The following is a 24,909-nucleotide window of genomic DNA, read 5'->3' as shown; positions in this document are numbered from 1 at the left end:
CTGGTCTCGATCTCCTGACCTGGTGATCTGCCAGCCTCGGCCTCCCACAGTGCTGGGATTACAAGCATGAGCCACTGCTCCCAGCCTAGAGTTTTATTTTTACTCAAATCAGTTTTCCAGAGCATTCAGGGATCAAAGTTTTCTTTTTTTCTTTTCTTTTCTTTCTTTTTTTTTTTTTTTGAGACAGTCTCGCTCTGTTGCCCAGGCTGGAGTGCAGTAGCGCGATCTCGGCTCACTGCAAGCTCCGCCTCCCGGGTTCACACCATTCTCCTGCCTCAGCCTCCCGAGAGTAGCTGGAACTACAGGCGCCTGCCACCACACCCGGCTAATTTTTTGTATTTTTAGTAGAGACGGGGTTTCACCTTGTTAGCCAGAATGGTCTGGATCTCCTGACCTCGTGATCCGCCCGTCTCAGCCTCCCAAAGTGTTGGGATTACAGGCGTGAGCCACCGTGCCCGGCCAGGGATCAAAGTTTTTAAGGATAATTTGGAAGGTTGGGGAAGGCCAGTGACTGAAGAGTGTTGATTGGTTGGGTGGGGGATGAAATCACAGGGAGTTGAAGCTATCCTCTTGCCCTGAGTCAGTTCCTGGGTTGCGGGGGAGGGGGCACAAGATCACATAGCCAGTTTATGCATCTGGTGGTGCCAGCTGATCCATCAAGTGTAGGGTCTGCAACATATCTTAAGCACCTATCTTAAGTGCAGTTTAGGGAGGGTCAGAATCTTGTGGCCTCCAGCTGTAATTTCTAAATTACAAAATTTCTAATCTTTGGCTGATTTGTTAGTCCTACAAAGGCAGTCCAGCCCCCAGGCAAGAAGGAAGTTTGTTTTGGAAAAAGGCTGTCATCATCTTTGTTTTAAAACTTCAAACTGTAAACTAAGTTCCTCCCAAAGGTAGTTCAGCCTATACGAGGAATGAACAAGGACAGCTTGGAGGTTAGAAACAACATGGATTTGGGTAGGTCAGATTGCTTTCAGTGTCTCAGTTACAATTTTGCAATGGTGATTTCACTGTGACAATCTTGAGGGACTTCCCACAGAACCCTCAGTTCTTGAAGCCCAAAGCCTCAGAAATGGCGAGGAAGAACGAGAGGGGTGTTAAACTCCACACGGTCTTAGCCGACCTCCGACGCTTTTCCTAGAATGTCTCATCTCTATGGTCGACGGCGTTCAGATTCCGGGGCAGACTAAGTTGTTCTTCCGGGGTGAGTGCCTCTTCCAGGGCGAGCGGTGTGGTGCACGCATTGCTGTGTTCTAACTCCCTCAGGGGCTGTGTTGTCGCACTTTCTGCTGCTATGAGCTTCCTCAAAAGTTTCCCGCCGCCTGGGCCGGCGGAGGGGCTCCTGCGGCAACAACCAGACACCGAGGCTGTGCTGAACGGGAAGGGCCTCGGCACTGGTACCCTTTACATCGCTGAGAGGTAGGGTTCCCGGTCCCCAGCGCCGGCCTCCTGCGTGCCACCCTCCTCCTTGCTGGAGCAGGCGGTGCGAAGGAGCCGGGCAAGGGGCGGCCTGGAGGGCTGCTGGGAGCGGGGGCGCGTGTCCGGGACGCCTCAGGGATACCTGTACCGGCTGGAAGGCTCGATTTTTCTAGCACTCTTCCCGAGTCTTCCATTCTCTATTTTCTCGGGCCGGAATTTCCCCTCATGGATTGTGCTTTTGTTTTTTTGTTTTGTTTTTTTAAACTCGCCTTTTACTGGAGGTCTGGCGCGTGCGTTGCCCTTAACGCACGGTCTCGTTTTAAGAGTCTGAAGTGTGCCTGTCTTTCCGGATGAACAGATGCAGGAGATGTTCCCCTCTGCAGGATACGTAGTTTCAGAGCCGAGTGTGGAGGACTTTGAAAGTTTGGTTACACAATATAGATTTTTTCTGTAGGAATAGTAAGGAGAGGAATATCCTTAACTCGACACAGACAGGGGTCATATGCAGAGGTACCAGACTCCCGTTTTGGGGTCCTGGAAGGAGTTGCCCTTTTATTTGGCCACCTGGAGCACTTTGGTATTTTCACAGTCAGATAGATCTACCTTAAATATTGTGGTTGTAGAACCGAGGTCCCTGTTTCCTTGACATTTAGTTCTCTTTATTTTGAAGCCTGTAATGACACATTTAATCTTTCCTGCCCTTCAGATATGTGTTGCTTCCCCTTTTGCTCCATCACTTGTCGACAGCCAGAGAAAATTCTCTAAGAACTCATGTGATTACTTTGGAACCACCTGTAAAATCCGGGATAATCTCCCTATGTTGCTGTCCACTGGTAACCTTAATTAGGTTTGCGAAGTCCCTTTTGCTGTGTAATATAACATATTCACACGCATGACACCAGAAACTGAAGGTCGTGGGGGCCAAAATTTTGCCTACCACAGAATCCAGAGCACAAAAACTGTAAAGAACTGTTGCTTTAAAGGGAAATTTAGACATTGAACAAGGCTTAGGCTTCAGGCCAGTCACTGAGATAGGACATATGGGTGGTAGGAAAAGCAAGATTGAGGTGAGAGGCAGATAATGAGTTTGGTCAGGACATGTGTGGAGTAGTTGTACATACGAGTGTGTGTTGGGCCGGGCGTGGTGGCTCACACCTGTAATCCCAGCACTTTGGGAAGCTGAGGCAGGCGGATCGCCCCAGAAGTTCGAGATTAGCCTGGGTAACATGGCGAAACCCAGTCTCTACAAAAAATACAAAAGTTAGCCAGGCATGGTGGCGGCCTGTAGTCCTAGCTACTCAGGAAACTGAGATGGGAGGATCACCTGAGTCCAGAAGGTCGAGGCACGGTGAGCCGTGATTGTGCCCCTGCACTCCAGCCTAAGTGACAGAGTGAGACCTTGTCTCAAAAAAAAAAAAAAAAAAAAAGAGTGTGTGTCTTGGGAAAGTGGTATTAAAGATAGATGTTTGGAAGTCGTTGAAGTATTAGTGTATACTCATGGAAATGGATTAACTATCTCAGAAGAGAAGAGGACCAAGTGTAGAACCCTAGGGACACACCTTTGTGTGGGTCATAGAAGAAGAGACTCGAGAAAGGAGGAAGGAGCAGTCAAAACAAAATATGAAGAGCGTATATTGAGTATTGACAAGGAAATCTTTGATATTTGGGGAAAGCAGTTTCTTTGAAGTGATGGAAGATGGAGCACAGATACATTCCTAGTTCCCAGGCATTCCTTTTTTATTCATGACATTTCTGTATGTTGACACTTCGTTCAATATTATAACTCCTTTTGAGGGACAGTCCTGTATTGGTTTTTGCATTTTGAAAAATTTCAAACCTACGGTCCGGTGCGGTGGCTCACGCCTGTAATTCCAGCACTTTGGGAGGCGGAGGCGGGCAGATCACCTGAGGACAGGAGTTCAAGACCAGCCTGGCCAACATGGTGAAACCTCATCTCTACTAAAATACAAAAATTAGCTGGGTGTGGTGGCAGGCATCTGTAATCTCAGCTACTTGGGAGGCTGAGACGGAAGAATTGCTTGAACCCGAGAGGCGGAGGTTGTAGTGAGCCGAGATCATGCCATTGCACTCCAGCCTGGGTGACAGAGACTGCCTCAAAAAAAAAAAAGAAAAATTTCAAACCTAAAGAAAAGTTGTAAGTGTTATTACTACCCATACACCCTTCACAAAGATTTATTAGTTAACATTTTGCCATGTTTGTCTGTTTTTCTTTTTTTTCTGAGCCATTTGAGAATTGCAGACATGTTTTCTACTTCCTGTTCAGAAGAACAGGGACATTATCTTGTATAACCACAATACAATTGTCACACCAAGGAAGTATAACTCTTTTTAAGTTCTTACCAGTTTTTTAAAAATTCTTAGCCTGGACAAGGTGGCTCACACCTGTAAATCCCTGCTCTTTGGAAGGCCAAGGTGAGCAGATCGCTTGAGCCCAGGAGTTGTTGACCAGCCTGGGCAACATGACAAAACCCTGTCTCTACAAAGAATACAAAATTGCAAAAATTAGCCGGTCATGGTTGCATGTACCTGTAGTCGCAGCTACTATGGGGGGCTGAGGTGGGAGGATTACTTAAGCCTGGGAAGTTGAGGCTACAGTGAGCTGTGATCATGCCACTACATTCCAGCCTGGGTGACACAGTGAAACCTTGTCTCTTAAAAAAATTAAAAATTATTTGTTTCAGCTTTTCACAAACAAATCTCTTATGTTTCTTCTTTAAGATTATTTTTTATTTATTTATTTATTTTTTTTGAGACAGAGCCTCGCTCTGTTGCCCAGGCTGGAGTGCAGTGGTGCGATTTTGGCTCACTGCAACCTCCACCTCCTGGGTTCAAGTGATTCTCCTGCCTCAGCCTCCCGAGTAGCTGGGATTACAGACGTGCTCCACCACGCCCAGCCAATTTTTGTATTTTTAGTAGAGACGGGGTTTCACCATGTTGGTCAAGCTGGTCTCGAACTCCTGACCTCATGATCCATCCGCCTCGGCCTCCCAAAGTGCTGGAATTACAGGCATGAGCCACTGCGGCAGGCCAAGATCATTTTTTGTGTGTGAAACATAAATACAAAAAAAAGAGTATAAATACACACACATACTGTATACATGTATATACAGTCCAGCAGTTCTTCCTCTGAGGCATGGAGGGAGAATGCCCAGAGATAACAAAGCTGGAGAAGAAGACAGTCATGTTCATGAGTTTGGCTTATAGCCTTTAGGCTTTGGTGAAACTATTTAGTTTGAGGCAGAGAGGGACAGCAACAGATTAGGTTTTGGCTAGACTTGGTTTTAGTCTCTCAGATTTGTGTTGAAAGAGTTAGAATCTCCAACTTATTTCAGAGCTTAGTTTTTTATAGGAAGTTGCATTTTCTTTTTTTTTTTTGAAACAGAATTTCACTCTTGTTGCCCAGGCTGGAGTGCAATGGTAAAATCTCGGCTCAGTGCAACCTCTGCCTCCCTAGTTCAAGAGATTCTCCTGCCTCAGCCTCCTGAGTAGCTGGGATTATAGGCATGTGCCACCACGCCCAGCTAATTTTGTATTTTTAGTAGAGATGGGGTTTCTGCATGTTGGTCAGACTGATCTCAAACTCCCGACCTCAGGTGATCCGTCCACCTCGGTCTCCCAAGATTACAGGCATTAGCCACTGCATCTGGCCAGGAAGTTGAATTTTTATCCAAATAAGGAAGATACAGAGGCATGAATAATATAAAATCATTTAAAACAGGTAAAATAGGTTATCACATTAAAATTAGGTAATTTAAACTTATAAATTTTTTTTGTATCTCATTCCAAAATTAATTTTAAACCAAATAATTAAGTTAACCCAAATTCAAGACCTCGTAGCTTCCTGTCCTGTTTTTCATCCCATGCTGGGAATAAAGGACACTGACCATACTTGTGCAAAAGCATTTGAATTCAGCAAAACATTTTCTCTACGTGTTTACTTGGTTTCTAATTCTTCTTGTCTTTCCCTTTTGGCTCAGTTTCTTTGAAACTGGGTATGGTTAATTAGATATTTTAGAAGGATTTCTTCTAGAATATATACAAAGAGTAAATGAAAATCAGAATTTAATGATCAGACAAAACAGTTATATTTTTAGATGATACAGTGAAATCTTTTATGTTTCTCTACAGCACTTTAAAAGTTATAACTTGAATACTTTGAGTAGATTTATTACAATCTCATCCCAGCAAACTTTAATGGCAGCCTATTTCATCGTGGCCTCTGCTAAAATTAGAAAATCTGGTGGTGGTACAACGAATAATTTACGTGCAGTAGGATTTAATTTGTTGTTAATAGCTATTTGTTAAAATTAAAATTGCCAGATAAATGAATGTACTGTCAAATCTTTTTTTTTTTTTTTTGAGATGGAGTCTCCCCACTGTCGCCCAGACTGGAGTGTGGTAGTGTAATCTTGGTTCACTGCAACCTCTGCCTCCTGAATTCAACCAATTCTCCTGCCTGAGCCTCCCGAGTAGCTGGAATTACAGGTGCCTGCCACCATACCCAGCTAATTTTCGTATTTTTAATAGAGACAGGGTTTCGCCATGTTGGTAGGCTGGTCTGGAACTCCTGACCTCAGGTGATCCATCCACCTCAGCCTCCCAAAATGCTGGGATTACAGGCGTGAGTCACCACGCTCGGCCTATAATGTCAAATCTTTTTTAACATAGTAACATGCTGTTGGAAAAAATAAGTTGTTGAAAGTAAGTTGTTTTTCCATTTAAAAATATCTGTGAATATTAATATATGATATGCCTTTGTAAATCTGAAAAGGTAAAATACAGAAGCCTAGGGGTTTCTTTTCTTTTTTTATTAAAAAAAAAAAATTTAACCATTAGAGTAAGTGTTTTTAAGTGTGGAACTTGGCTTCTGTCCTGTAGAGTGCATAATCCCAGTTCATGTAAAAGATTATGAGAGCTCCATAGCAAATGCTGTGCAGAGGAGCATTTTATTCTCTCTGCACTAGTAAGGAATTACAGAGTTATTATTATGGCTTTTAAAAGTAAAGGCCATAATTTGATAGGCACTGATTCTATGTTTAGGTTTCAGTTTTTCCATGTCCTCATTCAAGTTTTATGGCTCTGGATATTTGAAATTATTTTGGACACCCAAATTTGGAATGTTTCTTTCTGAATTGTGATAATGCCAGAAAATTTTTGAGATCAGAAAAGGGCAGTTTATTTGCTTTAAAATCATATAGCTTTTGTAGGGGACTCGTGATACTTGGGTATTATTTCATCTCCACATTAAAAGGAAGGCAGTGAGCAGGAAAGATGCATATAGCACATAACTCATTACATAATACAATGTTTCTTTGGAACCAGTAGGAATGAGTTGTTCTGGAAAATAATTTGTAGAGGTTTTATCACTTTTAGCTCTTTAAGATTTATCACTTTTAGGCCAGGTGCAGTGGCTCAGGCTTGTAATCCCAGCACTTTGGGAGGCCGAGGTGGCAGATCACCCAAGGTCGGGAGTTTGAGACCAGCCTGACCATCATGACCATCATGGCAAAACCCTGTCTCTACTAAAAATACAAAAATTCGCGAGATGTGGTGTCACAGGCCTGTAATCCCAGCTACTTGGGAGGCTGAGGCAGGAGAATCGCCTGAACCCCGGAGGTGGAGGTTGCAGTGAGCCAAGATCATGCCACTGCACTCCAGCCTGGGTGACAAAGCGAGACTTCATCTCAAAAAAACAAAAACAAAGATTTATCACCTTTAAGCTTCTTAGATTTCCTTTACTTTTTTTTTTTTAAAATAAGAATGTTGAATGGAAATCTTTCCATATGACAGTGCATATACTTACTTTTGCCTTTTTAAAGTAAACAATTACATAAGTTTTAGTATATTTGCAGATTTGTACAGTTATCACCACAATCTAATAATCTGCCTTTGTTTTGGTAATGCTTTTGGTAACTGAGGGTCAGGCGTGTTTAACACTCATAGTATGTGGTTAGACATTGATTTCCTTTAGGGGAACTGTGGTGTAAAGTTCATCCTCCCCTTCCACTGAACATGAATGATCTCAGACTGTCACACTGTCATTGTTCCTGCCCAAGGCAGTCCTAGGTTCTCCTGTTTTACTTTTGTTTTTGCTTGGTTAAAAATTAGACAGCCAGGCTTGTTAAAATTGTATAGAATATAGAATGATACATGGGTCTTACTTCATTAACTTTTAAAAATAATTCATATAACATACCGTTTAACCATTTAAACATACAATTCAGTAGTTTTTAGTCTGTTTACAGTATCGTGCAATTATCACCACAATTTTAGAATATTTTCTTCACCCCAAAAAGAACCTGGTACCCATTAGCAGACATTCCTATTTCCTTCTAGCCCTAGGCAACCACTGTATTGCATTAACATTTTTTTTTTTAGCTTCTTCAGGATTTTTTACTTTTTTTCTGCTAAGTGGTACAGATGGATGAAATATTATCAGAAAATTAGCTAGCCTCTACTGAAAGCTCAACATACTGATTTTGGTGATGTGCTTCCTTTGGTACACCAATAAAATATTTGCATTTGACCACATTTGAGGGAAAACTAGGCCTAGCTTTTCTGTGGCTTTCTCTTAAAGATGTTGAATAAATGAGAGGCTTCAGGGAGTCTGTCTCTCAAGGTAATAAATATTCCCTGAGTTGCGGTGAGTGTGATGACACCCATTTATGTCTTTTAGTGTAGGATTCATGGAGAAACGAATGATTACCAAGGATTTATTGCATACTTACCTCCTGAGCTCTTTGTTAATGGTTTTGAAGAATGTTAAATAAAGGAATGTGACGAGTCCTGCTGTCAAATAGCTCATATTCCATAAGGGCACATATAAGACTCACTACCACAGAGTTAAGTACTAAAATTTGCAAATCAGAAAAAGAAGAGGTCTTTATGGACTGGTGTAGTTGAAGGGAGGCCTCATGGAAGAGGGGAGGATTTGCAAAAGCAAAGAGGGTATTTGAAGACATATCAAAAAAGAAGAAGCTTGAAAGTCATAGAAACATACATGTGACTGAGGAAAATGGAATTTCAAGTCTGTTTGAATTTATAGCTAGAGGGAAAGAGACTTTAACAGAATTGATCTTAAAGAAAATTCGATTTCCACTACTGAATTTTCTTTTTTTTTTTTTTTTTTTTTGAGACGGAGTCTCGCTCTGTCACCCAGGCTGGAGTGCAGTGGCCGGATCTCAGCTCCCTGCAAGCTCTGCCTCCCGGGTTCACGCCATTCTCCTGCCTCAGCCTCCCGAGTAGCTGGGACTACAGGCGCCGGCCACCTCGCCCGGCTAGTTTTTTGTATTTTTTAGTAGAGACGGGGTTTCACCGTGTTAGCCAGGATGGTCTCGATCTCCTAACCTCGTGATCCGCCCGTCTCGGCCTCCCAAAGTGCTGGGATTACAGGCTTGAGCCACCGCGCCTGGCCTGAATTTTCTTATTTTATGAACATTTCTAAAAAAGTAAGCTTGAATTTATTTATATGCATAAAGGTGTCCAAGCTGAACTTTTATGTACTTTGTGATATTACATTAGGATTTACTTTCTAAAACTAATCTACTTAAAACATGTTTTTCAGCCGCCTGTCTTGGTTAGATGGTTCTGGATTAGGATTCTCACTGGAATACCCCACTATTAGTTTACATGCATTATCCAGGGACCGAAGTGACTGTCTAGGAGAGCATTTGTATGTTATGGTGAATGCCAAATTTGAAGGTATGTATGGTGTAATTTAATCTAATGCCTCCTTTGATAGCAAATTATATTTTAAAAAAGAGTGTTTGATAATAATCAATGTAACATTGAGGCCATTGACTCATTTTGGATAGTAGTTTATTAAGCAAAATTTCAGCACAGCAACTTGGACAGTTGAAGTTTTCATAATGGACGTTTGTGTGTGTCTGTATATATTTCTATATATTTACACTTAGAATTCTTCATTTATTATGGATATGTATTTCTAACTTTCCTCTAAAGTTTCACTGTTTATTCTGCCTTTCTCTTTTTAAAAGGCACCCTTAGGGACTTGGATCAGTATACCCTGTGCTTCTGAGAATTTAAGATAGAACTGTTCTGTTTTGTTACAATAGTGGTTATCAGTGGGTGTAGGGGGAATATATTTTTCATAGACCTCCACCAGCCTCACCATTCCCCCACATTTGGCAGTGACATTTTGGTTGAAAGAGGAAGGATATTATTGGCATCTAGCAGTTAGATGCCAAGGGTGCTATTATTGTACTAAATATTCTGCTATGCGCAGATGGTCCCCCACAACAAAGAATTATTCCATCCAAATGTCAGTGGTGCCAAGGTTGAGAAACTGTAGGATATAAAGATTTTCAAGTTTTGCTTTGGGATAATTGCAAAGACTTGTAAAAATCTAGTGAAGATGTTCATGTTTAAAATAATGGGTTGCTTTTCTTTGAAGCAGTGTGTAAGAGACAATCCCATTTATTTACCTATAAGACTATTGCTCTTTCAAATTGGGATTTTAATATGGTTCCAGATATAATAATATGATCATTTATATTCAGTTGTGACACTATTTAGTAATTCTTAGGACTTTTGGCAAGCCCTGCCTCATTAAGTGGTAATGACTGATTCAGCTATCTGAAAATATTTTTGTTATAAGATTTCCAATTCTTGCCGTTGGAAAAGGTTCAAAGACATTTAAAAATCTAGTGAAGTCTGAAAAAGAGGATTAGGAAAAGTAAAAGGCTGTTAACCCTGGGGTGTAGTAGTGTAGTAAGACTTCCTAATAAGGCATTAGATACAAAATTTGCTTTTCATCTAAGTAAATGCAACTATGATTTTATAACTAAGAATATCATGTGTCATGTTTAGTTTAAAGCATTCATTGATTTCCAGAAATGCAAAACCTTAGAGGTACTCTTGCCAGTCAGCTCCAAATGCTGGTGTGAAATGGCCCTAAATAGTGACGGGCATTGGAGGTGGGAAAGGTACATATCAAGAGAAAGGCTTAGGAAATAGTGTTTAATAATAAAGGGCAAAAGCACATTGAATAAGAAAACTCTGTCATTAGGCCGGGCACAGTGGCTCACACCTGTAATCCCAGCACTTTGGGAGGCCGAGGCAGGCGGATCACCTGAAGTCAGGAGTTGGAGACCTGCTTGGCCAACATGGTGAAACCCTGTCTCTACTAAAAATACAAAAATTAGCTGGGCCTGGTGGTGGGCGCCAGTAATCCCAGCTTCTCGGAAGGCTGAGACATGAGAATCGCTTAAACCCAGGACGTGGAGGTTGCAGTGAGCTGAGATTGCACCACTGCACTCCGGTCTGGGCAACAGAGCGAGACTCTGTTGAAAAAAAAAAAAAAAGTAAAAACTCTGTCATTAACTTGCTAGGCAAGTCATTTGCATCTCTCTGAGCCTGAATTTCATCCAGAAAGGTTAAGGGAGTATATTGGTCTCTGGTTCTCAAACTCAAGACTAACGGATACATATTAGAAATACGTGGGAAGCTTGTTTAAAATGCAAATGCTGTAAGTCCTAAACTAGGAAAAAGCAGTTCAGTAGGTTTTAGGGTGTGTGTTTTAAATATGTGCTCTATAATCTTACAGAGTCTATATGATTATTTGATTGTAATTGATGTGATTATGATTAATCCTTTCTTAGTAAAATATGCAGGATTTCCTATCTTACTAGAAATTAGTATCTTCCTGGGTCACATTTATTTCACTAATTCTCCAGTTTTTTTTATTTTTTTGAGATGGAGTCTTGCTCTGTTGCCAGGCTGGAGTGCAGTGACGCGATCTCAGCTCACTGCAACCTCCGCCTCCCAGGTTCAAACGATTCTCCTGCCTCAACCTCCTGAGTAGCTGGGATTACAGGCGCCCACCGCCATGCCTGGCTAATTTTTTTTTGTATTTTAGTAGGAACGGTGTTTCACTGTGTTGGCCAGGATGGTCTCGATCTGCTGATCTCATGATCCGCCCACCTCAGCCTCCCAAAGTGCTGGGATTACAGGCGTGAGCCACCTCGCCTGGCCCTCCAGTTCTTTTTATCTTAAACTCCTCTCATAAATTACACATGCTTGAATCATATTTTCCCAGCCTTTGTTCCTCACATTCTGATTCTCCAAATTCCAAGATTTTTTTTCTCTTTGGCATACCTCTATAAGTCTCTTTATAAATGACCATCAGGACCGAGCACAGTGGTTCACATCTGTAATCCCAGCATTTTTTTTTTGAAACGGAGTCTCACCCTGTCACCCAGGCTGGAGTGCAATGGCGTGATCTTGGCTCAGTGGCTCACACCTGTAATCCCAACCTTTTTTTTTTTTTCTTTTTTTTTTCTTGAGACGGCGTCTCGCCCTGTCACCAAGGCTGGAGTGGAATGCCGTGATCTTGGCTCACTACAACCTCCGCCTCCTGGGTTCAAATGATTCTCCTGCCTCAACCTCCTGAGTAGCTGGGATTACAGGCGCCCACCGCCATGCCTGGCTAATTTTTGTATTTTTAGTAGAGACGGGGTTTCACCATGTTGGCCAGGCTGGTCTCGAACTCCTGACCTCGTGATCCGCCCGCCTCGGGATTACAGTGCTGGGATTACAGTCCTGAGCCACCACGCCCAGCCACAATCCCAGGATTTTGAAAGGCCAAGACAGGACGATCACTTGAGCCTGGGAGTTTGAGACCAGCCTGGGCAAATCGTAAGACCCCATCTCAAAAAAACAAAAATTAGCAGGGTGTGGTGGCAAGTGTCTGTAGTCCTAGCTGCTTAGTAGGCTGAGGTGGGAGGATCGCTTGAGCCTGAGAGGGCAAGGGTGTTCAGTCTGGGCAACAAAACAAGTCCCAGTCTTAGAAAAAAAAAAGATGACCATTAGCTCGTTGTGGATGAGATTAGATTATCTTAAAAATAACCTTAAAAATTCATTCCCGGCAAGGCGTGGTGACTCACGCTTGTAATCCCAGCAGTTTGGGAGACCAAGGTGGGTGGATCTAGAGGTAAGGCGATCGAGGCAACGCTTTTCTAGGATGCTCACTGGATAAATAATCAGGATTTTTCAACCATAATTGGAAATAAATTTGTCAACCATAATTGGAAATTAAAACTGAATTGCAGTATTCAGATTTATCAATACGCTTCATTTTTTAAAAGTCAAATAATGACGTTAAAGGGTGTTTTTATTTTCTAGAAGAATCAAAAGAACCTGTTGCTGATGAAGAAGAGGAAGACAGTGATGATGATGTTGAACCTATTACTGAATTTAGATTTGTGCCTAGTGATAAATCAGCATGTGAGTGTTCTACAGTATTGATTCTTCCCCTTTTATGTACCAAGCATTCCCAATTCACACACACACACGCACACACACACACACACACACACACCCTCTCACCTTTACCACCATTACCTCCATTTTACTACTTTTTCTTCATTTTAGCATTGGTAATATTGAGGACCAAATACTTATTAACATCAAAGGTTGTGAATGTAGTGAGAATATTGTAGACACTGTGTTATCTGGGTTTATTTTGTGAATGGACTCTTGTTAGTTTTACTGATTGGTGCTGTTGACTTAATCTCACCTGCTGGATGGCAGAGGAGTTACAGCAGTTTTAAAGTGGAAGATCTCAGGATGGCTGGAAAGAGCCCTATCAGCTGAGAGGGGCTTCACCCTGATGCCAGCAGTCTTACCAGGACTCTGACCCTTTTTTCTTGGAAAACCCCATGAGCCATGAAGAGATCGTAATAATCTCTCATAATGAACTCTGACTATTTTATGACTTGTCCTTTGCTTCAGCCGCTTTCAAGATTGATTTTACAATTTGGCAAGTTTGTAAATACTGTGGCCTTTTGTGTACCCATTAAATTTATTGGCACTGATGGTTATTTTTATTATAAAATTTTATTCTACATTGAAAAAAAAATTGGTTACAGTTTAATTCCCTTGTTCAGTGGAGGCAATGTTCACTGCAATGTGCGAGTGCCAGGCCTTGCATCCAGATCCTGAGGATGAGGATTCAGATGACTACGATGGAGAAGAATATGATGTAGAAGCACATGGTTAGTGAAATGGATTTTAAAGTGTTTTTTTGTTTGTTTGTTTAGTGTTTCATTGTAAGCATTTATTTGTATTAAGGGTAGAGGATTATAGTTCTTTATATGTCTGTAAAATATGCAGTATGGTAAGATTATTTTTATTATTATTATTTTTGAGACGGAGTTTTGTTCTTGTTGCCCAGGCTGGAGTGCAATGGTGTGGTCTCGGCTCACCGCAACCTCCACCTCCCAGGTTCAGGCGATTCTCCTGCTTTAGCCTTCCAAGTAGCTGGGATTACAGGCATGCGCCACCACGCCAGGCTAATTTTGTATTTTTAGTAGAGATAGGGTTTCTCCGTGTTGGTCAGGCTGGTCTTGAACTCTCGACCTTAGGTGATCCGCCTGTCTCGGCCTCCCAAAGTGCTGGTATTATAGGCGTAAGCCACTGCACCTGGCCGGTAAGATTATTATTGAAAGAGAATGACACAGTAGTACACTTTATGCCAAAGCCCTTTGCAACAGACAAATTTTTGAGGGTAAAAAATAGAGATTGTTGGGAAGAATGGATAAGTAGAGCATATGGAAGGAAAGAAAATGGTAGATAGGAAACTGGATAGTCAGGAAAGTCTTTTAAGCTGAGGCAACTGCCCCCAGGGAACAAGCTTCCCTCTCTACACCTTGAGAACCTGGATCATTTATGTTGTTTTATTATTATTATTATTTTGCAACAGGGTCTCGCTCTGATGCCCAGGCTGATGTGCAGTGGCGTGATTTCTGCTCACTGCAAACTCTGCCTGCTGGGCTCAAATGATTCTCCCAGCTCAGCCTCCTGAGTAGCTGCGACGACAGGCTTGTGCCACCATGCCTGGCTAATTTCTGTGTATTTTTTGTAGAGACTGGGCTTTGCCATATTGCACAAACTGGTCGACTCTTGGGCTCAAGCAAGCCTCTGGCCTTGGCCTCCCAGAATGCTGAGATTACAGGCATGAGCCATCGGGCCTGGCCTGCATCTTTATTTAACATGTTCCTTCAAACAGCTCACTGCCAAGGTCATTTCTTTTTCTCAGAACCATACTTCATTTATTTTTCTCAGAACTATACTTCATTTATTTAAGAACTCTTTCCCATTGCCTTCCCCAGACCAGAATGCAGTCACTAGTGTGATAAGAGTCTTTATAGCTTGAAGTGCTTGCTGTTCTCTTTTCTTTTCCCTACTAGTCTTATGTACACCATTCTGGGTATCCAAAGCCCTTTCTTTCATGTGCACCCACTTCCTGGCCTTAGATAAACACATTTCTGGGATTCTCCATCACATACCTAAATATATCCAAATATATCCTTACTTTTCTGAGATTTTTGAGTGATTTAAAATTTTTTTATTATTTTTGTATGTTGCAGAATTTGATTTTTTTTTTTTTTTTGAGATGGAGTCTTGCTCTGTCGCCCAGGCTGGAGTGCAGTGGCGCGATCTCGGCTCTGCAAGCTCCACCTCCTGGGTTCACACCATTCTCCTGCCTCAGCCTCCCGAGTAGCTGGGACTACAGGCGCCCGCCACCTCGCCCGGCTAGTTTTTTGTATTTTTTAGTAGAGACGGGGTTTCACCATGTTAGCCAGGATGGTCTCGATCTCCTGACCTCGTGATCCGCCCGTCTTGGCCTCCCAAAGTGCTGGGATTACAGGCTTGAGCCACCGCGCCCAGCTAATTTTTTTTTTTTTTTCTGTTTTTAAATAGGGTCTAGCACTATTGCCCAGGTTGGAAGGCAGTGGTACCATAACCACCCACTGCAGCCTTGAGCTACTGGACTAAAGCTGTCCCACCCCAGTCTCCCAATTAGCTGAGACTACAAGTGCACACCACTGTGCCTGGCTAATTAAAAAAACATTTTTTTGGAGAGATGAAGTCTTACTGTGTTGCCCAGGCTGATCTTGAACTCCTGGGCTCAAGCAGTCCTCCCACCTCGGCCTCTCAAAGTGCTGGGATTACAGACGTCAGCCACTGTACCTGGCCCTGATTTTTTTTAAGAAAGGAGCATGTTTTTTAATCAGAAAACATCTTCATTATACAAGTTAATGTCAAATTAATTTGTGCTCACTTGTAAAATTCCCACCTCAGGATAATGTAGGACTCTCTCTGACCTTAGGAACACACTTTTTTTTTCTAGTCCTTGGACATGGAATTCTTTGGGAATTGCTATTTACTGGCTTGTTATCTCTTTTAATAGCCCTAGAGAGTAGGGACATTTTCTTTGTATTTCCATCTTCAGCAGTAGCCTATATATGTGTATAAATAAATGTTGAAAAGTATCTTCCTGGAAGCCTATTTGGACTGTATGTTACCTTCAGCAGATTCTTTTTTTTTTTTCAAAACAAAATCTTGCTCTGTTGCCCAGGCTGGAGTACAACGGTGCAGTCTCGGCTCACTGCAGCCTCCATCTCTGGGGTTCAAGCGATTCTCCTGCCGCAGCCTCCTGAGTAGCTGGAACTACAGTTGCGTGCCACCACGCCTGGCTAATTTTTGTATTTTTAGTAGAGATAGGGTTTCATCGTGTTGGCCAGGCTGGCAGCAGATACATTATTGATTCCATTTTGTTTTTTCTAATTGTTGTATTTAAACTTTAAGTTTTCTGTTTGTTTAGAACAAGGACAGGGGGACATCCCTACATTTTACACCTATGAAGAAGGATTATCCCATCTAACAGCAGAAGGCCAAGCCACATTGGAGAGATTAGAAGGAATGCTCTCTCAGTCTGTGAGCAGCCAGTATAATATGGCTGGGGTGAGGACAGAAGATTCAATAAGAGATTATGAAGGTGAGTGTTCTTTTGCATTGTGAACAGTCAGATGAGCACTTGGGAAATAAGTTATGGATAGTCATAAAAGTTCTTTTAATAACTAAGAGAAATAATTGACTGTAGTATAGGAAGCAGATACAGAATTACATAGTGTGGGAATGCTTATGTCATTTGTTTTTGGTTATTTTTTTTTCCTCATTACCAAAATAGTCTGTTCATAGTCAAAAACATTCTTTTAATGTGCGCAGGCAAAGTAGACGTGAAAAAAAAAAAAGTGTAATTCTAACTGAGAGATATCCACTATTAATTTTCTGTTGCATCTCTGTATTAGTTTACTAGGGCCATTATAACAAAGGGTCATACAGGCTGGGTGGCTCAAACAGAATTTTATTGTCTCATAGTTTTGGAGGCTAGAAGTCCATGGTAGGTTATCTCTGAGGGCTGTCAATTCAGGCATCTCTTCAGGTATACACACACCCACCAAAGCAAGAGAGAGAGAGATTTTAAGAAATTGGCCCACGTGACAGAAGGCTGGCAAGTCCAAAATCTGCAGGGTAAACTGGCAGACTGGAGACCCAGAGAAGAGGTGATGTTGCATTCTGCTGCCTCAGAAGTTCTGCTGGCAGAATCTCTTCTTGCTCAGGGGAGGTGAGTCTTTTTCCTGTTGAGTCCTCCAGCTGATTAAATGAGACTCACCACACTATGCAGGGTAATCTGCTTCACCCAAAGTTCACCAGTTTATAAGGCTAATCTCATCTAAAAAATAACTTCCACAGAAACGTCTAGAATAATGTTTGACCAACTATCTGGACACCATTGCCTAGCCAAGTTGATGCATAAGTTTGACTATCACATCGTTCTTTTTTTTATTTTGAGACGGAGTTTCACTCTTGTTGCCCCAACTGGAGTGCATTGGCATGATCTTGGCTCACTACAACCTCCGCCTCCTGGGTTCAAGCGATTCTCCTGCCTCAGCCTCCTGAATAGCTAGGGTTACTAAGGTGCCTGCCACCACTCCCAGCTAATTTTTGTATATTTAGTAGAGACAAGGTTTCACCATGTTGGCTTAAAGTATGCACTGGCAAAGAAGAGGTAGAAAAATTAAATAGAATTCTGAGAGGCATTTACTATTAATTTTCTGTTGCATCTCCTTTCTTGTTTGTGTCCTTTTGTGTGTGTATATACACTGATTCTTTGTGTGTGTGTGTGTGTGTGAGAGCAGAGTGTCGCTCTGTTGTCCAGGCCGGAGTACAATGACGTGCCCTCAGCTCACTGCAACCTCTGCCTCCCAGGTTCAAGTGATTCTCCCACCTCAGCCTCCCGAGTAGCTGGGATTACCCACTACTATCATGCCTGGCTAATTTTTGTATTTTTGTAGAGATGGGGTTTCACCATGTTGGCCAGGCTGGTGTCGAACTCCTGACCTCAGGTGATCCGCCTGCCTTGGCCTCCCAAAGTGTTGGGATGATAGGCATGAGTCACTGCACCCAGCCATGATTCTGTCTTATTTATTTATTTAAGACGGAGTCTCACTCTGTCGCCCAGGCTGGAGTACAGTGGCATGATCTTGGCTTACTTCAACCTCCACCTCCTGGGTTTAAGAGATTCTTCTGCCTCAACCTCCTCAGTAGTTGGGATTACAGGCATGCGCTACCACGCCTGGCTAATTTCTGTATTTTTAGTAGAGGTGGGGTTTCACCATGTTGGTCTCAAACTCCTGACCTCAGGTGATCTGCCCGCCTTGGCCTCCCAAAGTGTTGGGATTACAGCATGAGCCACTGTGCCCGGTCAAGATGTTACCTTTTTTTATTACGGTAATTGCCTAAAGAGTGCCATGTGGACGCTTACTTCTTGCCTTATAGCAAATGATTTTAAGGTCATAAATACTTTTTGCTAAGTTGAGATTTTTGGACTTTTATTCAATAAGCCTCATTAACACATTGGAGTTGCCTATATATAAAAATTCTTCAGCCTGTGCCAGTCTCCATCTCTGAAGTCCTGAGCACCCACGTCATTATTTTTGCCAGTGAAACACTTTTAGTGTGGCATTTTTAGTGCTTCATGTGCTCCTTTATGTAAGAGGTGTTTATTGAGCTGTACCAGGTACAGGTAATACAGCAGTACTCAAGGGATGAGGTTACTGACTTCATATCAGTGACATTCTGGTGGAAGAAAAGTTAACAGTACATTGAGATACAGCATTGAGATATAGAAGGTGCTTGGGCAGCTGTGGAATTGTAAGGGCTGGGCCCTTTGCCCAGCCTGGATAGTTAGGGAAAGTGTTAAGTTTCATGGAATAAGTGACATTTAAGTCAAGATCTGAAAGATGTATAGAGATGGCCCAGGTGGGCTGGGCATGTTTTCTCACACCTGTAATCCCAGCACTTTCAATGGCCAAGGTGGGCATATCACAAGGTCAAGAGATCAAGACCATCCTGGCCAACATGGTGAAACCCCATCTCTACTAAAAATACAAAAATTAGCTGGGCATAGTGGCGCATGCCTGTAGTCCCAGCTACTTGGGAGGCTGAGGCAGGAGAATCTCTTGAACCCAGGAGGCAGAGGTTGCAGTGAGCTGAGATCAAGCCACTGCACTCCAGCCTAGTGACAGAGCAAGACTCCGTCTCAAAAAGAAAAAAAAAAAAAGGCCCAGGTGAAGATGTTGAGGGGAGATGCAGGTAAAGGGATTAGTCATGTGCAAAGAAGGGTTCAAGAGACTACCCAGATTTGGGGAACTGAAAGTAGTTCAATGTGAAAGGTAGTTATTATGGTAACAGATAAAGGTAGGATAGTGAACTGGGTAACGTCTTAGAGGAACTCTTAGGTCAGTGGGAATCCATTGAAGAATTTTATTAGTGTTTCAGAAGGTGACTGTGGTTATAATTTGGAAAACTGATTGGAGAAGAAAAATACTGGAGAGAAAAAGAGAAACCCTGTTGTGTGACTTACATATTAAATAAGAGGTGATCACTTAAATTAGGTAGTGGCAGTGAATATCAAAAGACCTGACAGATTTCAGACTCTGAGGAGATAGAAGCAACAGAAGTTAGGGGCTTGGGGTAAGGGTTTCTAGTTTAAATGGATAAGAGGCACCCTTTAGTAAGACTGGAAAAAAAATGGCATTTTTTTTAATGTGGAAAGATGAATAGTTAATTTAGATATGTTAGATTTGCATCTGCAGGTGACGGGGTGCCCTGGGGCTGTGGGCAGAAGACATTTTTTGGTGGGCGGAAGAGTTGAGGGGTGACTGGGAGGTGAGGAAGCGAAGAAAACAGCTGTGGATGACTCTTTTTCTTTTTGGAGATTTTTTTTTTTTTTTTTTTTTTTGTGCACTTGTGGCCCAGGCTGGAGTGCAATGGTGCAATCTCAGCTCTCTGCAACCTCTGCCTTCCTGGTTCAAACCATTCTCTTGCCTCAGCCTCCCGAGTAGCTGGGATTACAAGCACCTGCCACCATGCCCGGGTAATTTTTTTGTATTTTTAGTAGAGACGGGGTTTCACCATGTTGGCCAGGCTGGTCTCAAACTCCTGACCTCAGGTCATCTACCCACCTTGGCCTCCCAAAGTGCTGGGATTACAGGCATGAGCCACCGTGCCCAGCCAAGACAACCTCCCGTGGGGCATTAGTCTGTTTTCACACTGCTGATAAAGACATACCAAGACTGGGCAATTAACAAAAGAAAGAGGTTTCACTGGACTTACAGTTCCACATGGCTGGGGAAACCTCACAATCATGGTGGAAGGCAAGGAGGAGCAAGTCACATCTTACGTGGAAGGCAGCAAGCAAAAAGAGCTTTTGCAGGAAAACTCCCCCTTATAATAACCATCAGATCTAATGAAACTTATTATTATGAGAACAGCACGGGAAAGACCTGCCCCATAATTCAGTTACCTCCCACTGGGTCCCTCCCGCAACACATGGGAATTCAAGATGAGATTTGGGTAGGGACACAGCCAAACCGTATCAGGGCTCTTGTTTTTTTCTCTTGTTGCCTCCCCACCTTTTATTTAATGAGATGACAAAAATGGGGAAATAAGCAAAAAGCTTGCTGTACTGATTTTTGTCGTTTCTCCTGAATTACGTTGTAAGCTTTGTGAGGATAGGGCCGTATACATTTAAAAAAAAAAGCCCAGCAGTAAATACTTAGATCTGTAAAGGGTGAACAGTTGATCCTGCATTTGAAAGTTCCTACATAGAGTTATTTTAGTATTGAGGTTGAGAATTTACACAGTAAATGTCACAGACTGATTTTGATGTGGCCTAAATCCCCAGGTAGCATTTTCTTTCTCAGTTTGTCCTTTCAGACTTTTCTTTTCAAAAAAGAGGAAAAAGCAATTCTTACCAGCAGATGGCACTAGCTTCCTTCTGGTAGAAGTTGTAAGTTGCATCTACCTGTTTGAAGCGTTCATAGGGATTGCTCAGTAATTTTTTTGTTTAGATGGGATGGAGGTGGATACCACACCAACAGTTGCTGGACAGTTTGAAGATGCAGATGTTGATCACTGAAAATGATTTATGCAGGTTTAAGGTGAGTAGTTCATTTTCTCCCTTGTCACTGAACATGAAAATCATGTGAAAAGATTACTTCCTACCTTTTTTTTTTTTCCTTTTTTGAGACAGGGTCTTACACTGTCACCCAGGCTAGAGTGCAATGGCATGATCCTAGCTCACTACAGCCTTGAACTCAAGCAGTCCACCTGCCTCACCCTCCCAAGTAGCTGGGACTATAGGCACACCCAGCTTATTTTAAAATTTTTCGTAGAGACAGGGTCTCATTATGTTGCCCAGGCTGGTCTCAAACTCCTGGCCTCAAATGATTCTCCTTCCTCGGCATCCCAAAGTCCTGGGATTACAGCTATGAGCCACTGCGTCCGGCCTATTTCTTTTTCTTTCTTTAAAAAATATTTTTCTTCTTTTAAAGCTCAAATTGTCCCTGACAATTTATTTGCTATTCCATTATTCTGAGAAATATATTGTCCTTTGCCAGCCTAAGTATTTCAACTATATGTTAGATAATAACTGAAGGTCATGTTCATATCATACAGAGCTAGAACTAGTAATTGTAATAGTCCTTTATAAACTGTTGTTAAATTGTTGTTCCTCTTTCCCCACTACAACTTCCTCCTACCTTATAGCATTGTTTTCTTGAATACTGGCTATACTCCAGTCTTTGAGATGCTCTTGCTATCCTCCTCTTATTTTACTAAAGCATATAATAATAGCGTGGCAAAATTTATATGTTTTGACTTGACTCTGCTACCACTATCAGTCATCCAGTTAAGTTATGAGATCCTTTGTTATTCCCTGCAGTGATAAATATTTCAGAATTCCTTCTCATTTCTTCTGATACAGATTTTAGTTCTGAACCTAGTTCTGTAATCATTGGCTTTTCTCCAGTTACAAGTTTTAATTCTTTTACCCCTGTTCTATTTCGTTTCAGAAACCAGCCTTTTAAAGTTCCAGTTAGCTTCCAAGTTACTGCCATTGTGAAAACTGTATAACATTGCTTCTTATACTGACCATGAATTGTGATATTGGACCTCTGCTTTCTTCTCAAGTCCTGCCAGTGGAACTATCAGAAAATAACCTCTTAGAGTTCTATGATTTATATCTTCCCTTAAATACTTAATTTTAATTTCCACATTTACATTTGTCAGTGGTAGCCATACAGTCTAATATTAGCAATGTCCCCTCTGTTAAAATCATGTGTTCACATCACTGGAGCTCTGTTAACTTTGATTTTTAGCTCTCCCAGTTCCAATTGTCAGTAACTTCACTGTTCTACTTCATGGGAAATCTTTTGTTATCAACTTAAGTCTTCTTTCCTTATTTCTCGTCACATTATAGCATATTAATTTTTTCAGTTCAGTGATACTTGTTTAGTAACTGTTTTATTGCAGTTAGAAAACAGATTTTGGGGTCTTTGGGCTTTCACATATTTCTTTTGAAGAACAGACTGTTCAGAGAACATCAGCCACTCTTTTATTAATCAGAATCATGAGAAACTCATTTGGTATGTCACTAACAGTTAAACAAATGGGGTGTTACTGCAGTCCTTGGCAAGAATTCTTAGGATTCTTTTTAATGGTGAATTAGCCACAAACTTTTCAATGAGCTTTGTTTTCTGTTTATTTTATCCTAGAGCTCAGAGGCAGAGAATTATTTTATTCATAATGTTTTTTTTTTTGAGATGGAATCTTGCTCTGTCGCCCAGGCTGGAGTGCAGCGGCGTGATCTTGGCTCACTGCAACCTCCACCTCCCGGGTTCAAGCGATTCTCCTGCCTTAGTCTCCCGAGTAGCTGGGACTACAGACGCGTGCCACCACGGCTGGCTAATTTTTGTATTTTTAGTAGAGACGGGGTTTCACCATGTTGGCCAGGATGGTCTTGATCTCTTGATCTCGTGATCCACCTGCCTCGGCCTCTCAAAGTGCTGGGGTTATAAGCATGAGCCACTGCGCCCTGTTTATAATGTATAAACATTGTAAATAATGTTTATACATATTCTTCATCTGGATAATTGATCTGAATTCCAAACAATGTCTACATTTTTTTTTTTTCTGACATGGGAGTCTCACTCTGTCACCCAGGCTGATGTGCAGTGGCACAGTCTCGGCTCACTGCAACCTCTGCCTCCTGGGTTCAAGTGATTCTCCTGCCTCAGCCTCCTGAATAGCTGGGATTACAGGCGCCCACTACCACACCCGGGTAACTTTTTTTTTTTTTTTTTTTTTGAGACAGAGTTTCACTCTTGTTGCCCAGGCTGAAGTGCAGTGGCGCAATCTCAGCTTGCCAAATCCTCCGCCTGCCGGGTTCAAGCGATTCTCCTGCCTCAGCCTCCCGAGTAGCTGGGATTACAGGCATGTGCCACCACATCCGGCTACTTTTGTACTTTTAGTAGAGATGGGGTTTCTCCATGTCTAGTCAGGCTGGTCTTGAACTCCTGACCTCAGGTTATCCGCCTGCCTCGGCTTCCCAAAGTGCTGGGATTACAGGTGTGAGCCACCACGCCTGGTCCTAATTTTGTATTTTTAGTAGAGACGGGATTTCACCATGTTGGCCAGGCTTGTCTCAAATTCCTGACCTCAGGTGATCCACCCGCCTTGGCCTCCCAAAGTGCTGGGATTACGGGTGTGAGCCACCACACCTGGCTGTGTAAATTTTTAATCATTTAAAATTATACATGCTTCTAAAGAATGAACAAGGTATAAATAATTAGAGTAATTTATGCAGCCGTTTATTAATTTCATGATAATGGAACTAGGACTTCTCAATGCATGAGGTGGGGTGGAGATGGCACATTAATGGTGGAATCACAACTCTGCCACATACTTGTGTACACCTTTGGACAAGGCATATAACTTATTTAATCCTCACTTCCCCCATCTGTAAAGTGGAGAGGATAATAACTACCTTGCAGGGTTGTTGCAGAGGCTGAGATAAAATGTACCTAAGTCCTCTGGCACTCTGTGACTAGGCATTCAATAAATAGTAGCTATTATTATTATTACTATCGTAAACACTGTGAACCTTTTGTTTTTCAGATTCTGCTCCTAACTGTAGGAGAGAACTTGGTGCCTCTTCCACTCTGGAGTGAAGTTGATGAAAGTCTTTTTCCTTTTCCACAATCCAACCTGAACCAGTTCCTTCTTGAGACAGACTATACTGAGACAATAAGTTGTCACCAGCAGAAGATAGATAATATGACCTTTATTAACTTGATGAATTAACTTAACCAAGAGGGTATTTGTAGTTTATTATTTACCCCAAAACTTTGTGTCTGGGTACCCTCTGAGTAGGCCTATAATTTCTGCCTTGACTGTGTGCATCTTTTGTAAGCTAGCAGATTTATGTGGTGAAAATGCACAGGAGCTTGGTGTAGGTAGACTGGGTAGGAAAGAGAGAGCTCCTTTTGCCATGTTTTACCAGTCTGCTGTTATAAACTCTTAGGTTATATCCTTTAATTTCCAGCCTTTTAGGTTAGTTTCTGTAACAGAGCAAGTGAGTCTTGGATGAAGTCCTCAAAGTACTTCAAGTGGTAGTTGTTTTGTTTTTGTAATAGCTTAACAAATAAACCTAGGTTTTCTATATTACTGTGCTCTCATTCTTGACTAAAACCATTAATGAGAAATGTGTTTTTAAAAATAATGCTGGCAAATATGAGAATTTTGTTGGCTTTATTTTTGTTTACTTATTAAGGAGAACATGAAATAAAATACAGCTTCTGGCAAGTATTTAGTAAGGCAAAGATTTAACACATTTCAGGGGATTTCTGCCACTTCCTTTTAGATTAGCAGTAATTTCTTGTATTTATCAACTCTCAATTTTTAGTTTTCATAGATTACCTGGGTATTACAAGGCTGATTTGTAATTACTGATTTATACTTGGACTTTTGATACCATGATGTGGCCTTAAAAATAAGGTTATACAAGCTAATCTTACTACCAGAATCACTTGGCTACTTAGTGACTAAACTGATGTTTGGTGCCACTCAGCCCAGTGTTCGTTTTAGCATTGTCACTTAGCTTCCCTCAGCTTGCAAGGTAGACTGAAAAAAAACTAATTTTCCTTTTTCTAATCAGACTCTCAGAATTTCTGAGTCTGTTAACAATAGGCAAGTAAAACAGCCACTTGAAATGGAAACTAAAATTTACTGAGACCTTCTCTGTACCAGCCACTGTCCTGA

General features: G+C 41.8%; 1 protein-coding gene and 1 long non-coding RNA gene across 3 annotated transcripts; one reads left to right on the top strand and one right to left on the bottom strand.

Annotated features, from left to right (window-relative positions):
* The first annotated feature begins 1,201 nt into the window (after positions 1-1,201).
* Positions 1,202-24,312, top strand: CLNS1A (chloride nucleotide-sensitive channel 1A). 2 transcript variants are annotated; one of them, XM_005579171.4, is made up of 7 exons: positions 1,202-1,419; positions 9,005-9,141; positions 12,583-12,684; positions 13,347-13,454; positions 16,067-16,240; positions 20,661-20,750; positions 23,767-24,312. In XM_005579171.4, the coding sequence occupies exons 1-6, from the start codon at positions 1,295-1,297 to the stop codon at positions 20,726-20,728; spliced, it is 714 nt and encodes a 237-aa protein (XP_005579228.1). In that variant the 5' UTR covers positions 1,202-1,294; the 3' UTR covers positions 20,729-20,750; positions 23,767-24,312. The 2 variants fall into 2 exon arrangements, with proteins under 2 accessions (XP_005579228.1, XP_005579229.1); XM_005579172.5 differs by having other exon boundaries at positions 21,663-24,312.
* Positions 16,594-20,724, bottom strand: LOC135967079 (uncharacterized). Its single transcript, XR_010580937.2, has 2 exons — positions 20,565-20,724; positions 16,594-16,681 (listed from the first exon to the last, which is right to left on the bottom strand). It is a non-coding gene; the product is annotated as an uncharacterized lncRNA (long non-coding RNA).
* Positions 24,313-24,909: the final 597 nt, after the last annotated feature.

Source organism: Macaca fascicularis, chromosome 14, assembly GCF_037993035.2.
Source record: "Macaca fascicularis isolate 582-1 chromosome 14, T2T-MFA8v1.1".
Taxonomy (NCBI): domain Eukaryota; kingdom Metazoa; phylum Chordata; class Mammalia; order Primates; family Cercopithecidae; genus Macaca; species Macaca fascicularis.
Note: the sequence above shows the minus strand (reverse complement) of the source record. Positions and strands in the feature narration are given on the sequence as shown.

Coding starts and splice junctions, on each gene's coding strand:
- CLNS1A (XM_005579171.4), top strand. CDS start 1,295: ATGAGCTTCCTCAAAAGTTTCCCGCCGCCTGGGCCGGCGGAGGGGCTC. Junction 9,142..12,582: donor GGTGAATGCCAAATTTGAAG/GTATGTATGGTG, acceptor TTTATTTTCTAG/AAGAATCAAAAGAACCTGTT. Junction 13,455..16,066: donor ATATGATGTAGAAGCACATG/GTTAGTGAAATG, acceptor CTGTTTGTTTAG/AACAAGGACAGGGGGACATC.